The sequence below is a fragment of the Biomphalaria glabrata genome, chromosome 7 (assembly GCF_947242115.1).
Source record: "Biomphalaria glabrata chromosome 7, xgBioGlab47.1, whole genome shotgun sequence".
NCBI classification, from domain to species: domain Eukaryota; kingdom Metazoa; phylum Mollusca; class Gastropoda; family Planorbidae; genus Biomphalaria; species Biomphalaria glabrata.
In genome coordinates this window covers 22,568,764-22,583,111 of record NC_074717.1, presented here as the reverse complement: position 1 = coordinate 22,583,111, position 14,348 = coordinate 22,568,764, and the positions used below count along the sequence as shown (strand labels likewise).

At 38.5% G+C, this 14,348-nt stretch overlaps 1 protein-coding gene across 1 annotated transcript in view; it reads right to left on the bottom strand.

The window, feature by feature from the left end:
* Positions 1-522: 522 nt before the first annotated feature.
* Positions 523-14,348, bottom strand: part of LOC106054161 (uncharacterized) — a 162,545-nt gene continuing 148,719 nt past the window's right edge. Inside the window, exons 4-9 of the mRNA XM_056036285.1 lie at positions 6,624-6,753; positions 4,584-4,721; positions 3,986-4,156; positions 3,239-3,308; positions 2,739-2,807; positions 523-1,903 (exon numbers count right to left, since the gene is read on the bottom strand). Coding sequence (XP_055892260.1) covers positions 2,777-2,807; positions 3,239-3,308; positions 3,986-4,156; positions 4,584-4,721; positions 6,624-6,753 — 540 coding nt within the window. The 3' untranslated portion in view covers positions 523-1,903; positions 2,739-2,776. The remainder of the gene's footprint in view (positions 1,904-2,738; positions 2,808-3,238; positions 3,309-3,985; positions 4,157-4,583; positions 4,722-6,623; positions 6,754-14,348) is intronic.

Genomic DNA, 14,348 nt, shown 5'->3' with positions numbered 1-14,348 from the left:
CAGAGTAACTGAATTAATAGAGTAACTGAATTAATAGAGTAACTGAATTGATAGAGTAACTGGGTTTAACTTCAGATAAACAGAGAGAGCTGGACCTTGTTGTTACAATTTTATCTCTATTTATCACACCTCTGTTAATTTATCATGTGAACAAAATAAATTCCACACACCTCCCCCTTTGTAGACACCGCGCCTACCCTTATGAAACCGTATACCATATCCTCTTTGAATGCCCATTCCTAATCCACCTTAGGCAGACCCTACTTTCACTACAGCCCAACATAACCAACACCCTGAACGGCAGTGCTGAACAACTGAAGAAAACAGCACATTATTTTTCCTTGGCACAGTCTGCAAAAGAGCTCATAGCTCAGCAGCAATAAAGCTGGCAAGAAGAAGAAGAAGAAATATCTATTTTTCTATGTGAAATCTGATACGGATCAAAGAGACAGAGTAAATATTATTGTGACATTAGAAGATAAAATAGATATGTGACATTAGAAGATAAAATAGATATGTGACATTAGAAGATAAAATAGATATGTGACATTAGAAGATAAAATAGATATGTGACATTTTCTTCTGTTTTCAAGGGATGAATTTTTAGGTTAAACTTTGATGCTGTCTCAATTTTGTTTTATATAATCCTAAAATAAAATTACCAGAATATAAATGATCCAGAATGACATCGTATGTCCTTCAGAGTTCTCATTCTTCTCATGAAGCAGGTTGTTGGTATTTTACTAGACAAATTTTGAGAGATTACATCCATGAAATGAAAATATTTGGTCAAGACAAACAGACATCTATCAGTCCGGCGCTAAGCGGTTCAGAGATTGATTGATAAAAATTTCGCAGCGCTCTAGAAATGAGGCATAACATAGCTTATTCTATTAGCCTACACATATATGCTATAAGTGTTTTCAGCTACACTTGGGGGCCCGCCGTTAAGTGGCAAGCCTTGTATGTTCTGTCCCCTACTGCCCCCTCAAAAGCCCACTTTGTATGTGTGTATGTGTATGTGTGTATGTGTACATATTCAAAGATGTCAACACGTCTAGCAACACATCCAAACAAGACGTACATTTGTACATGGTGAAAATAAATGCTTACAACTAGTTACAACATATACATTATATCGGAATATATGTTTTAGTATGTATCTGCCCTTCTGATCACTTGGTTTTTAGGTCTAGCTTGTGGTCTACTCAAAAGATGGTTCACGTTTAATGTCTAAATAGTGTTGTCTAGCCGTTTTCGGTCAGGGGCCATATAGCAGAACGTAAAGGTCCGGAAGTGACCCGCGGGCCGAAGTATGGACATCACTAGTCTAATCCATTTTTAAAGGCAGACTTTCGCCTCATAACCAGAGTTATACTGATGGAGTTTCTAGCTCAATCAACTATAACATCTGCTCTGGCTTGAAAGTCTGATATATTTACATGTATCTGTTTGTCACCTTCTTTAGAGGCGACAACTTTTGTTTGATTTTGTTTGGAACAAATCCATTTTTGAATGTTTAGAATTGTTCACTTGAGATTTTCCAGCCCCCTCCCCCAGTTTACTACGCCATTCAAGATGTAAATAGTGGCAAGATAACAAACCAGCCATACTGACACGCGAATGATGTCCCCGCCTAGATAAACTCTCTGCGTTAGTGTCCGGCTTCATAATGTCTTGTTATCTAATCTAACAGTGTCAATATTTCACTAGGGCAGGGGGAAGTAACCCAGTATCCAGGTTCTGTTACTCATGGCAAGGAAAAAGGCTTTAATTAGTTTCAGTTCGGCTCTTCGTTAGTGTCATTGTTGACACGTGGCAGTGTTGGCACGACCTACGATGACAAGTTCACGTCAGTAAGACATGTCATAGTTCATCTGACGTCACTTCTCATCCATCATATCTGAAAGAAAAAGTGAAAGAGTGGATACTTAATTACCTGTAATCGATAGAAATGTAATTTTAAAAAAACAATTCATTTTTATACACAAGCTATAGCTGTAGCTCTAGCTGTAGCAGCTCTCGGGGTTTGTTGGCTACATTATGTACATTGTAACTCACACATTAACTCTTGATTCTCAAAGCTCCATGCACTTGACCGATTTACTTGTCCGAAACCTAACAATGCCTTTAAGACCTCCATAAGTCAGGTTTAACTAGAACTTGGACGTACTGCCTTCCTTACAGTTTTGGCAGAGCCGGCCTTAGGCATAGGCAAACTAGGCAGCCGCATAGGGCTTCCGATTGGTGGTGGCCTCACACAGGACTCAAAACAATTTTTTTAGAGAATAAATAACAAACTTGTCCTCAGCGTTATGTTGAAGTACACTATAACAAAATGGCAATGTCTTCGATTCCGAAGATTTAAAGATGAGTCCAGTGTTTCACATGACTACGCAAACCTAATAGCGACCTGCACATTTTCCCGCATCTGTCCGCACTAGTGCACTATAGGTTTTTAATAAATTGCGTAATTTTAGTTTTTTCGCTGTTTTTATTATTCTATTTCATTTTGGGGCCACCAAGTTCACTTCGCCTAGGGCCTCTAATTATCTAAGGCCGGTCCTGGTAGAAGGGAAGCTCGGTCACTAACAATGTCCTTAGTCTCTTGTTTGTGAAATGTGTTAGGGTATGTATGTTTGTGTGTGTGTGTCAGAATGCCATACTTTAATCGCAAACATTGAAATATGTACAACAAACAGTGATTGAGTGTGATCTATTATTTCTGACTTCCTTACCAGGCACTTGAGAAACAGTTTGACAGTCAATCTTGGATTCATACGTTGGTGGCGTTATAATGCATGTGACTGTGGACACAGAAAGTCTTATGACACAAGCAGCCAATATGTAATTATAAAGTACAAATGGAGAATCTACCGATGTAATCCTATAACATCAGTTAAACACTCAGTGTCCCCCCTTCCCCAACGACATCTCTGGACCCCGCCCTTGTCATTAAGATTTTAAAAAAATGTTAGTAATGTAATAGGAATGTAGAAAACATTATTTTGTTTATTATCAATATTTCATGCTTCATTCTTCTCTCTTGCCATTCACATTCGTTCTCTTACATCTTCACTTCTTTAATCTCTCTAGTTATAATCTCTTTTACTCTCTTCTTGTCTCTCTCTCTCTCTTTTCTCTCTCTTTCTCTCTCTCTCTCTCTCTCTCTCTCTCTCTCTGATGCTCACACGCCTAGAAAGTCTTCCCGTACACCTATTCCTGTGTAAGTACTCACCCGTCACGACCCAATACAACATTGGTAATGTTTGGTTTCTTGGGGGGCCTGATGAGTGCGTATTGATAAGCTGTGGATGGAGAGTTAGATAAATAGAGTTTGTAACAGAGAGAGAAAGAGAGAGAGAGAAAAGAGTAAATAATAGTTAACACACTGTTTTTAAAGTAAACACTATTAATTAAAAGAAAAAGGATTTCTCTATATATCCTTGTAAATGAAGGCCGTGTCTGGATAGAAGATATTTTTTTTTATAATTGCTCTAGGACGAGTCAAAAGTATGCGAGAAATTTGCTTATCATCGGGCCACTTTAAGATCCACAACTGATTGTCATCTTTTTCAACAGCATTGTTGGCATGGAGCTTAGGATGGTCGTAATTACAAGCATTCAAAGTAACAAACATTCAAAGTGAAGAAATCCGACTTAATTAACGTAATCATGAACACAAGGACCCTCAATATGACAAGAAACTGAAGCTACACACGTCAAAGCGCATGAACAGGATCTACTCTTATGTTGACCACCAATGGTCCACTCAACAAAAACCTAAAGTCTAGTAAAGTTACTTACGTCCAAGAGAAGAAATACGACAAACTGTATTTATGGACGTAAAGGGCCCTTTATACGACAAGAATCTAAAGCTCTATACGTCCAAGAGAAGAAATACATGACTTATTTATGCACATAAAGGGCCCTCTTTATGGCAAGACTATAAGGGCACGTCAGAGCGAAAAAAAATATGACCTACCGTATTTGTGTACATAAGGGCCCTCATTAAGCTCGTACAAATCGTCCACAGAACTCTGTCGTTTCTGGCGGATGTGACGACAGCAAGCTGCAGTGATGCCCAGAACCAAGCCAGCACCAAGGACGCTGATAAGTACACCCCAGTTCTCAGCCTGGAAGGGCCACGTGCTGGCTGAAACAGTTGTCAAATACAAAAAAACTAAACCGTTTCATTTTTTCAAGATATCGTTTAATTTAAAGAACAATGCAAAATAATTGTACACTGACAGTCATGTGACTTTATTGAGTTGACGGAAACGTTCTTTTAGAGGTAAATCTACCTACATACAAATTTTATCATACGGGAACAGACTGATCACGTGGGTATTTAAACAAATTCTCGTTGAGCTGGTATCCATCAGACCTTTGGGTTCGCCGCTAAAAGCCAGAAACACAATTTCCGCTATAATGTAAAACTATCGTGTACTTTTGTCATACTCACACAAAGTTTTAAGTAAACATTAGTAAATGTTATCGACACCTGCAGCTTGAAGGGATCACTTTCTAATATATATATACATCTATATATATGTATATAACTACAGACATAACTTCAGTACCTTCACAGAAAGATGTGCCATTAGTAGTCTCATCACTGAAGTCAAAGCAGTTGTCCACGGCGTCACACATCAGAGATTTAGAAATGCAGTGGTTGTTCTTGCACCTGTAGCCTCCACAAGTGCTGTCAGCCTTGGTCACTGGAAGACAATTGAAATGAACAACTTTATTATCAATGCGCCACAAAGCAGACAACTAAAACAAATACAAATGCAAAAAATAAAAATCAAACTAACTACTTAATACAAACACATTGATTCGCACAGTTCCCTAAACCTTCCTCTCTCCTCTCCATCTCTAGGCACGACCCTAATGTATGTGATTGTAGTATTCAACACGAATTAGATGGATCAGCAGAGGATGTGTCTTCCCAGAAGTACGTAGCTGATTCTATTTAAACATTGAAATGGGTTTAGAGTTTAGGCAGCTTTCTTTTATAGGCAATGGTTTGAATAACTTTACTTTTTTAATGACACAATCGAGAAATCGCATCAAAAATCATAGTTTAAAAAAAAAAAGATTCTTTAAAAAATTATAAGTTCAGATACTGTTTTTTGACAAATAAATTTGTGGCATACAATTTTTAATTTGTCGTCAATGCTAACAATAATATAGTGTTAATTGTTATCATAATTATAAGGAAATCTCCAATAACATCTCCAGTAGTGTGTCCAGTAACATCTCCTGTATCATTTCCAGTAACGTGTCCAGTATCATCTCCAGTATCATATTCAGTATCATCCCCAGTAACATCTCCAGTAACACCTCCGGTATCATTTCCAGTAACATCTCCAGTAACGTGTCCAATAACATTTCCAGTAACGTGTCCAGTGACTTCTTTAGTAACGTTTCCAGAAACATGTCCAGTATAATTTGCAGTAACGTTTCCAAAAACATCTCCAGTAACGTATACTGTATCGTGTCCAGTAACGTGTCCAGTAACGTGTCCAGTTGCATCTTCAGTAACATGTCCAGTAACATCTTCTGTAACATGCCCAATAACATTTCTAGTAATGTGTCCAGTAACATCTCCAGAAACGAGTCCAGTCAAATCTCCAGTAATGGGTCCAGTAACATCTTCAGTAACGAGTTCAGTAACATCTCTAGTAATGTGTCCAGTAACATCTCCAGTAATGAGTCCAGTAAAATCTCCAGTAACATGTCTAGTAACATCTTCAGTACCATGTCCAGTAACATCTCTAGTAATGAGTACAGTAACATCTCCAATAACGTGTTCAGTAACATCTCTAGTATTGTGTCCAGTAACATCTCCAGTAATGTGTACAGTAACATCTTCAGTAACGTGTCCAGCGACATCTCTAGTATTGTGTCCAGTTACATCTCCAGTAACATCTCAAGTAACGTGTCCAGTAACATCTTCAGTAACGTGTCCAGTAACATCTTCAGTAACGTGTCCAGTAACATCTCCAGTAACATCTCCAGTAACGTGTCCAGTAACATCTTCAGTAACGTGTCCAGTAACATCTTCAGTAACGTGTCCAGTAACATCTCCAGTAACATCTCCAGTAACGTGTCCAGTAACATCTTCAGTAACGTGTCCAGTAACATCTTCAGTAACATCTCCAGTAACATCTCCAGTAATATCTCCAGTAACGTGTCCAGTAACATCTTCAGTAACGTGTCCAGTGACATCTCTAGTATTGTGTCCAGTTACATCTCAAGTAACATCTCCAGTAACGATCAGAACCTTGACGTTTGCTGGAACATTGTGAGAGTTCATCTGTACTGCGTACATTTCTTTAGTTTAATGGTGTCGGTTTGTCGTTTCAGAATTTAGGATTATGGATCTATTGTGAAAATTTTTTGATTGCTATAAATATATTTTGTTTTCTTTCGGAACGAGGAAAAACTAAAATATTGTAATTTTGATTAAGATAAGAAAGTAGTGCCCTAAACCTATTTCTGAGATTGAGATAAGAAAGTAGTGCCCTAAACCTATTTCTGAGATTAAGATAAAGCAGTACTCTAAGCTCATTACTGAGATTAAGATAAGAAAGTAGTGCCCTAATCTTATTACTGACCATCTTTCCTTGCGGTGGCTATCAGAGAGAAGCTGTAGTTTGAAGAGTTGCTGTGCAGAAGTCTGATGGTGATGGTGGACGAGTCAACGTGGACTATACCTGGGTCAGAGCTGACACAGCTTTGGGACAGCTGGGCAAGAAATCAAGTGAACAATGGTCAGTTGTGGAAGTGGGTTTGTCCTACTGGTCAGTTTATTTTGGTTAGTTAATTGTTAAAGATCTCATGTATGATGAGTAACTGAACTAGTCCTTGAAGATACATGTACAGCTACGGACTATTTCTAAAAAGTATAAAAGTATGCCGTGGTGAATACTTCAATATCTTTAATCATAATTTTATTTATATAATTACCATATAAAAGATTAAAAAGTGCTTCCATACGCAGTAGATTACAAATTACAAAGTGATTACGTCATGGTAGACCAAGAACCAATGTTTTTGTCACACACACGGAAAAAAAAAGTGGGTAATAGAAATGTCCAAAAACAAAATATAAACCTGCAGACATAATGAGACCAAATAGGATTTTCAAATGTACTTAGAAATGAATCAGAAAGGAATGTTCTACTTCAGTCTGAAAGACCCACAAAATGAGTTGGAGTTGTTCAGTCCAATTAATGACATAAAAATCCATTTCTTCATTTGTTCGAAAGCGGAAATCTGTCAGACGTCGGCCGAATCCAGCAAGCAGCCGATAGCATCGTTAGTACGCCACTCAGTAAGGGAATGTACTCTCGTAAAAAATAAGAAGAGTTATGATTTCTTTTTAAATATTTGTTTACTAATAGTCAAAAAAATATGAGAGTTCCTAGAAGCTGAAACTGGTTGACTCTGAAACACTTCCATGTTTTTTAAACATTAGAAATATTATCCGCGATTCAATAAAAAAAAAAACACCGATCTATAACTAACCTAAAATACAACAGTTTGTCTTCGAAACATAACTCTATAATTATGCAGAGTGCTTCCTATGAAGCGCAGCCCACAATTCGAAAACAATGTCTTTGAGCCAAAGTGATACATTCGTTAGGATACGATTGGTATCGCGAACAAATATCTGACCACACACATAACGGCAGACTGATAATAATCAGTATTATTAGGCCATATTGTGTGTGCGGGTAAAAATAATGTTGATTTTACTAGAGAACCATTGGCTTGCATAATCTAGATATAGGGTCAAAAAGTGGAATCGCGGGAAGTTCATAGTGAGCTCTATCAGTGCCAAAAGCTATCCTTAACAAGGTTACAAAGACAGTTTGTGTGGAAACACAAATTCAAAATGGGCCCCCGAAGTGGTCCACCCAGGCAGGAAAAAAGGCAGGTTTCAATATTTTCAGAAGAGTATCGGTATTAAATTCTATTAGAAGTGGTCCACCCAGGTAGGTAAAAAGGCAGGTTTCAATATTTTCAGAAAGAATATCAGAATGAAATTCTATCAATGCAAATGACAGAGAAGAATGGAAAAAGAAGGTTGACAGATCCTATGTGGTGCCCCAAAGGTCCAGCAGACCAAGGGATAGGTGAAAGTGAATTAGATGTAAACCTGGCCTAACTGATGTCTTATAATGAATCTAATTGATCTATTGTTTTCAAAGCCTCAAGTAAAGTATATTTCCGTAGAAAAAAAAAAATCCTTTAGTGTTGTGTTCCACGACAGTGTGGATGTTCTACAGTTCACGCGATAATATGAAAAACTACTTATAAATTGTTGTTTTAAATTATGTGTAACTTATTTGCATGGTAAATAGATTTTTTCTCTTTAGAAAAAAAGTTTATATTTTATTTTGGTAAATGTAGTATTTAGTTTGACAGAACTTACATAACTTAGCAATACAATTGTATAAATGTGTTACAATAATTGTTGTACATTCTCTACTTTACTAAAAAGCCTCCAGTGTTTGTTACTATTAATAGTGAATAGTTGTAAAAATGGTGAATTTTTATGAAAAAACTGCATGCATAATTGATTTTAAAAATTAGATTTTTCTCTTTCAGAAAAGAAAAATGTAGCCGTTGCATCAAAACTATGAATGATCTAAAATATCATGATGTCCGATTTTCATTTTCTCTTCTAGTTTCTGAGATCTCAACGGGAAGCACGGACAGACACAAAACTAATAGCGTCTTTTCCCCTTTTCGGGGGCCGCTACTATATAAATGTCAAACTAGCTATCGCAGTGATGGACCAATCAGTCGCTAGTCATCAATCAGTGTTCCATTTGGATTATTTAATGTGCTTCTTCCCTACTGGATTCTATTTGTACGCCTCTGTCTTTACCGTGTCTTACTTGAGCTGCTCTATTGAAGTTTTATACTTCCGATTATTTAGTGCAAGGTATGAAACTGGAGACAAATATATGAATCATTTTGTTTCTTCAGTGTATCCTATTATTGTAGAATAGATTTATAGGCACTTCCGAGTCCACGTATGCCATGGGATTGTGATGACAGTACACAGCTCTCTCCAAAAATTAACATCGTGGCAGATACAAATATTAATTAAATTGACTTTTCATTATTCATTGATTCAAGAAAAACTCTCCATATTAAGTCCATTGGAATATCAGGAACTAGGTAAGAGATAAATGCTGTTATCATCAGCTCGTGTGTCCAGCACTAGACACCTGACAACACCTGGTGTGGTCAGTTTGTTAATATATACCAGGAGCCAGGTGTAATTAAAATTTATTTTATTGATGCAAGACTTCATTGCATTCAAAGCTGACATTTAAATTGATTTTTTGTTAACATACTATTGTCTGACTTGCTCATGCCGAAGGCGCCGGTTTCTTGAGTCCCCGTTATGGGTGCCTCTGTCTGTGATGCCACTGTCTAGGGGCCCACTTTCTAGGGTGCTCCACTTTCTAGGGGCCCACTTTCTAGGGGCCCACTTTCTAGGGTGCTCCACTATTTTGCATGACTGTGGTTTTAATTAAAGTTATTTGATGTGGATCGTAGACATTGAGTTGTACATACAGTGGTGGTCAAGCGGTTCTACATACAGTGGTGGTCAAGCGGTTCTACATACAGTGGTGGTCAAGCGGTTCTACATACAGTGGTGGTCAAGCGGTTCTACATACAGTGGTGGTCAAGCGGTTCTACATACAGTGGTGGTCAAGCGGTTCTACATACAGTGGTGGTCAAGCGGTTCTACATACAGTGGTGGTCAAGCGGTTCTGTCTCTGTATCCCGAGTCTTATGTTCAAAACCTGGTGAAATGTGTGTGTGTTTTTTTTTTAAATGGTTTAATGCTACGTCTTAAGTCCCAGTATAAACTTCTTCCCAATGGTGCTTGCCCTCTGATAAGGAAAATAAAAAAAAAGTGGGTGATTGTGCTGACTACATATCAACCTCTTGAATTTGAGTGTGTGTGTATGTGACCTTTTGAGTAATAATTGTATTGGTGTATTCTTACTTTTAGGGGTAGCGGTGGCTGAGTGGTCAAGCGCTTGGCTTTCGAACCTGGGGTACTGGGTTCCAATCTCGGTGAAAATCGGGACTTTGAATATTGGTATTTTTAGGTCGCCCCTGAATTCACCTATAATGGGAACCTGACTTAAGTTGGGGAAAGTAAAGGTGGTTAGTCGTTGTGCCTGGCCACATGACACCCTGCTCTTTAAACGTTGGCCGAAGAAGCAGACGGCCTTAACATCGTCTGCACCATAAATCGAAAGTTCTGAAAGGGGAAACTTTAATATTCTTACTTTTGATACAAATAATTAAACATTTCCCAAATGCTGGGACAAAGTAATCCAAGAGGTCAAGCTGACTGAAGCAACGGACTTCCTTCCATTATTTATATGACTAATAAACATAAATGACTATAGTAACAAATGGATTTACTTAGAGCATAGAATTTCATCTTTGATGCATCATCCGTAATTTAAAAGGCAAGTTAATTTATGTTTGGCTCATTTCGATATTTTTTAAAGTGAATTACTCCGATACCAACCCTAGACAAGCTAACATTAAATAAGCTTGAGTCATTTCGATACTCTGTGTGTGACCTAGTGCGATACCATCTCCATCGATCTTCGCATTTGAAAGTTACTGACAGCTTCCGATTTGATTAAATCTCTAACTGGCTCGAATGTGGGCCCAAAAAGGGGAGAGAACTTGTCACTCAGATAAGGATGGATTTATTCCGTTCATTTCTTTATGGGTATTCTAGGGTCATAATAAAAGCAAAACAACACTAAATAACTAGATTGCTTTATAAGACAAATATATATTGAATGAATGATAGGACAAGAGATAATCACAGGACTCGTAGGCTAATTGATGTGGGGTTTTTAGCACTGAACTTTTGGTGTCCAGAAGAAGACACATTTTATTTAATTTCCTACTGACAACTTGAGAAATCTTCGCTATAAACTATCGTACATATATTAAACATAAATGAATAACAGCACCAGGGACCAAGTTTTTAAGAGAGAAAGTAGTGAATTAAAATGCTACGAAAATAAGGGCATGCGCCGACCGAGGCTCGAACCTGTGACACCGGATTCGACACCACCGCCTAGCGATAACGCACCAAGCGAAACTAGCCTCTAGACCATCGGAATGTCCAAAAAAACATTCTTCTGATCCAGAGTCACTTCGCCCGTATGCAAATTACCACCCCAGTGGTCAAAGGTCACAAGCTCCAGCTAGCCCCTCCCCCACCCTCGCAGCATCCGTTCACTAACAACTTCGATAGAGCCGACACAGACAGCCGTTTAGGCATGTATTAGACAAACGATGGCTCTATCTAATTGTTTATCTCTCACAAAGACAAATGGACAACATAAACACATTACATATAGAAGCTTCAGTGGGTACGAGCAATAATGCTGTAAACGTAAATGTAAACATAGAGTTGAAGCTAGGTGCTGGAACAAATGATACATACATATATTAAACATAAATGAATAACAGCACCAGGGACCAAGTTTTTAAGAGAGAAAGTAGTGAATTAAAATGCTACGAAAATAAGGGCATGCGCCGACCGAGGCTCGAACCTGTGACACCGGATTCGACACCACCGCCTAGCGATAACGCACCAAGCGAAACTAGCCTCTAGACCATCGGAATGTCCAAAAAAACATTCTTCTGATCCAGAGTCACTTCGCCCGTATGCAAATTACCACCCCAGTGGTCAAAGGTCACAAGCTCCAGCTAGCCCCTCCCCCACCCTCGCAGCATCCGTTCACTAACAACTTCGATAGAGCCGACACAGACAGCCGTTTAGGCATGTATTAGACAAACGATGGCTCTATCTAATTGTGTCTGGACAGAAACACGCGAGGCCAGGACTTGACATTAATCTATACCGTACAAAAGTAGCGAACCCCCTCTCTCCTCCTCCATGCTCGACATTAAATGGATAGCGTGAGCTCAACGGCCGCGGGATGGAGAGGGTTAATAATACCATGTATTAACAGCTGACATGAATATGGTCCTTGAGAGTTAATAGTAAAGAAAAAATCACGATGTATTTTTTTTATATTAATGGTGGCATGGACAGGGAGGGGCGTGGGAGGGTGGGGAGGCTTACAGCGCCCTATCGTAAAAAGAAAGGATATTAAGGCGGTCAAAAGCCAACGTACTCACTCTAACAACATAGCGTGAGCAAGTGTACATGTCAGGCCACGGAGGGTTAATGCACACAGTCAACCCGATAAGTCATGGATCAGTTTGCGGGAGTTAATAAGGGGGGGAAAGTCTAGTAGTTAAGTTCATTGAATGATGCCCAGACAACGGTCAACCTGATGGTCAAGACATAAAAAAAAGCTGGAAATAATCACATGCAGGATTAAGGAGAGGCACTGAAGTGGACATCGAGATGTTGCCCCTATCTGCTGCTTTAGTTAGTTGCCCATTTAATCAGTGTCTGCGATAACTCTCCTCTTTAGAAACCTTTCTTTTTACAAAGCTTCTATCAACTGAAAACTGTCTGTCTGGCCAAAAGTTTCTACACGCTATTTCTCTGACACCCAATCTGTTAAATGTATAAATATTATCCGAGTTTTTTTTGCTTTTTATTTCGTACATAATAGTCACGTGATACTGCTGGACAAAATCAGTAAGTCACGTTTACAAATGGAGTAACTTTTGATATCGATATTCTGAAAGCAGAAGTTAGAGTCACAAATAAGGAAAGGCACTTATTCTCTAAAAAAGACTTTAAAAAAATTTATATTGCTAAATTACTAATTTTGTACCATAGTGCTTTTCAGGATGGCTGCCTGGTCGTGCGGTTTGCGCGCTGGACTGTCGTTTGGATTTATCGATGGTCCCGGGTTCAAACCCTGCCCGCTCCCATCCCCCCGTCGTCCTGCGGAAGGTTTGGACTAGGAAGTAAACTATCTTCAATTCTGAAGGAACATTCGAAATATGTAAAACATTTTACAAACATTTTACATCTACTTCCAATTTGAACAAGAGGCTTGGGTTTGGCTCATTACTATCAATCTAATATTTCAGTGTGTTATGTTTTAGCAGTACATCAGGAAACACAAACAAGTCCAAATCGAGTCTTCAATGGCTTCAATCTCCATCAACTTTTTCAAAGAAAGGATGCTAGCTTTGACTTCAATAAGAGAAGGAATACTAGAATTGACAGGCAAGATCATATATGAGGGCCAGTGGCGTAGCAAGGTATCCGTGGGCCCGGGTTCATGAATATCTAGGTGGACCCTCTCCCTCAAATAAGACGAATGTATAATTCCATTACTTTCTGCTTTATTTTTCAACATTTCTTGTGCAACGCTGACTGCGCTTACACTTTTGTACTCGACAATAAGCAATTCTTATTTCCCTCTAAGTGCTGCAGCTTCCAGGCGTTCTTTTTCCTTGGAGCAACACAAAGTAATTTGTGGTAACAGCTTTAGTATATCAAAATACCCTTATATTCCTTGATGACCATTTTGTAGACAAAAGTATTTGAGTGAACTATAAGCTATGCTCTTCCTATTGGATTCATGACGCGCCCATCTTGAGTGATATGAGCCAAAAACACATACCAAGTCTTTGAAATCTGGCACGTCTTGAACACAGCTGACGGAATCATTGAAGACCACGTTTAAGTTGTGGTTAGCACAGTGAACATAATGCGCAAGCGGCTTCTTTTTGATGAAGCAATACTTGAAGACCATTGTGGCCCTACTATCCACTTTAATTGGAGGTATCATCATATAACTTTAGCCTCGCAATTTATTTAAGGATAAATGTGGATTATTCATTACTTGGAGCATTAGTTCAGTCGATTTTGCAGACGTCTGGTTCTCACAAAAACGAAATCCCAGAAATGACTCTCTAATTGCTATTTTTGGGGGTATTGCGTCATCGGAGATCGCAAAAGTTTTTTTGTAAAAATATGCCAATTTGATCAACTTTTAATGTCTTGAGTGCTCTCAGAAAAAGTGTGCGGATTGGACCTTGGTAAATCTACCAGCACTGGATTGCCCAACAGGTCTGTTATCTTGTTTTGAATATGTGACACTTTGTTTTCCTGTTCAATTTCAATATTCATAACAATTTTAAATAAAACCGGGATAGGGATTTGTGTATAAATATTATAGTGATAACTCTCTTTAAGAAATATGAACCAAATACTAAGCATTAGTCAGAGTTCCATATACATATATGTATATACCTTTGGATAGATCAGCTGTGTGGAGGGGGGGGGAACTGCTGTGTGGGCGACATCGTTCCGACCACAGGTACTACACAGGCATTCA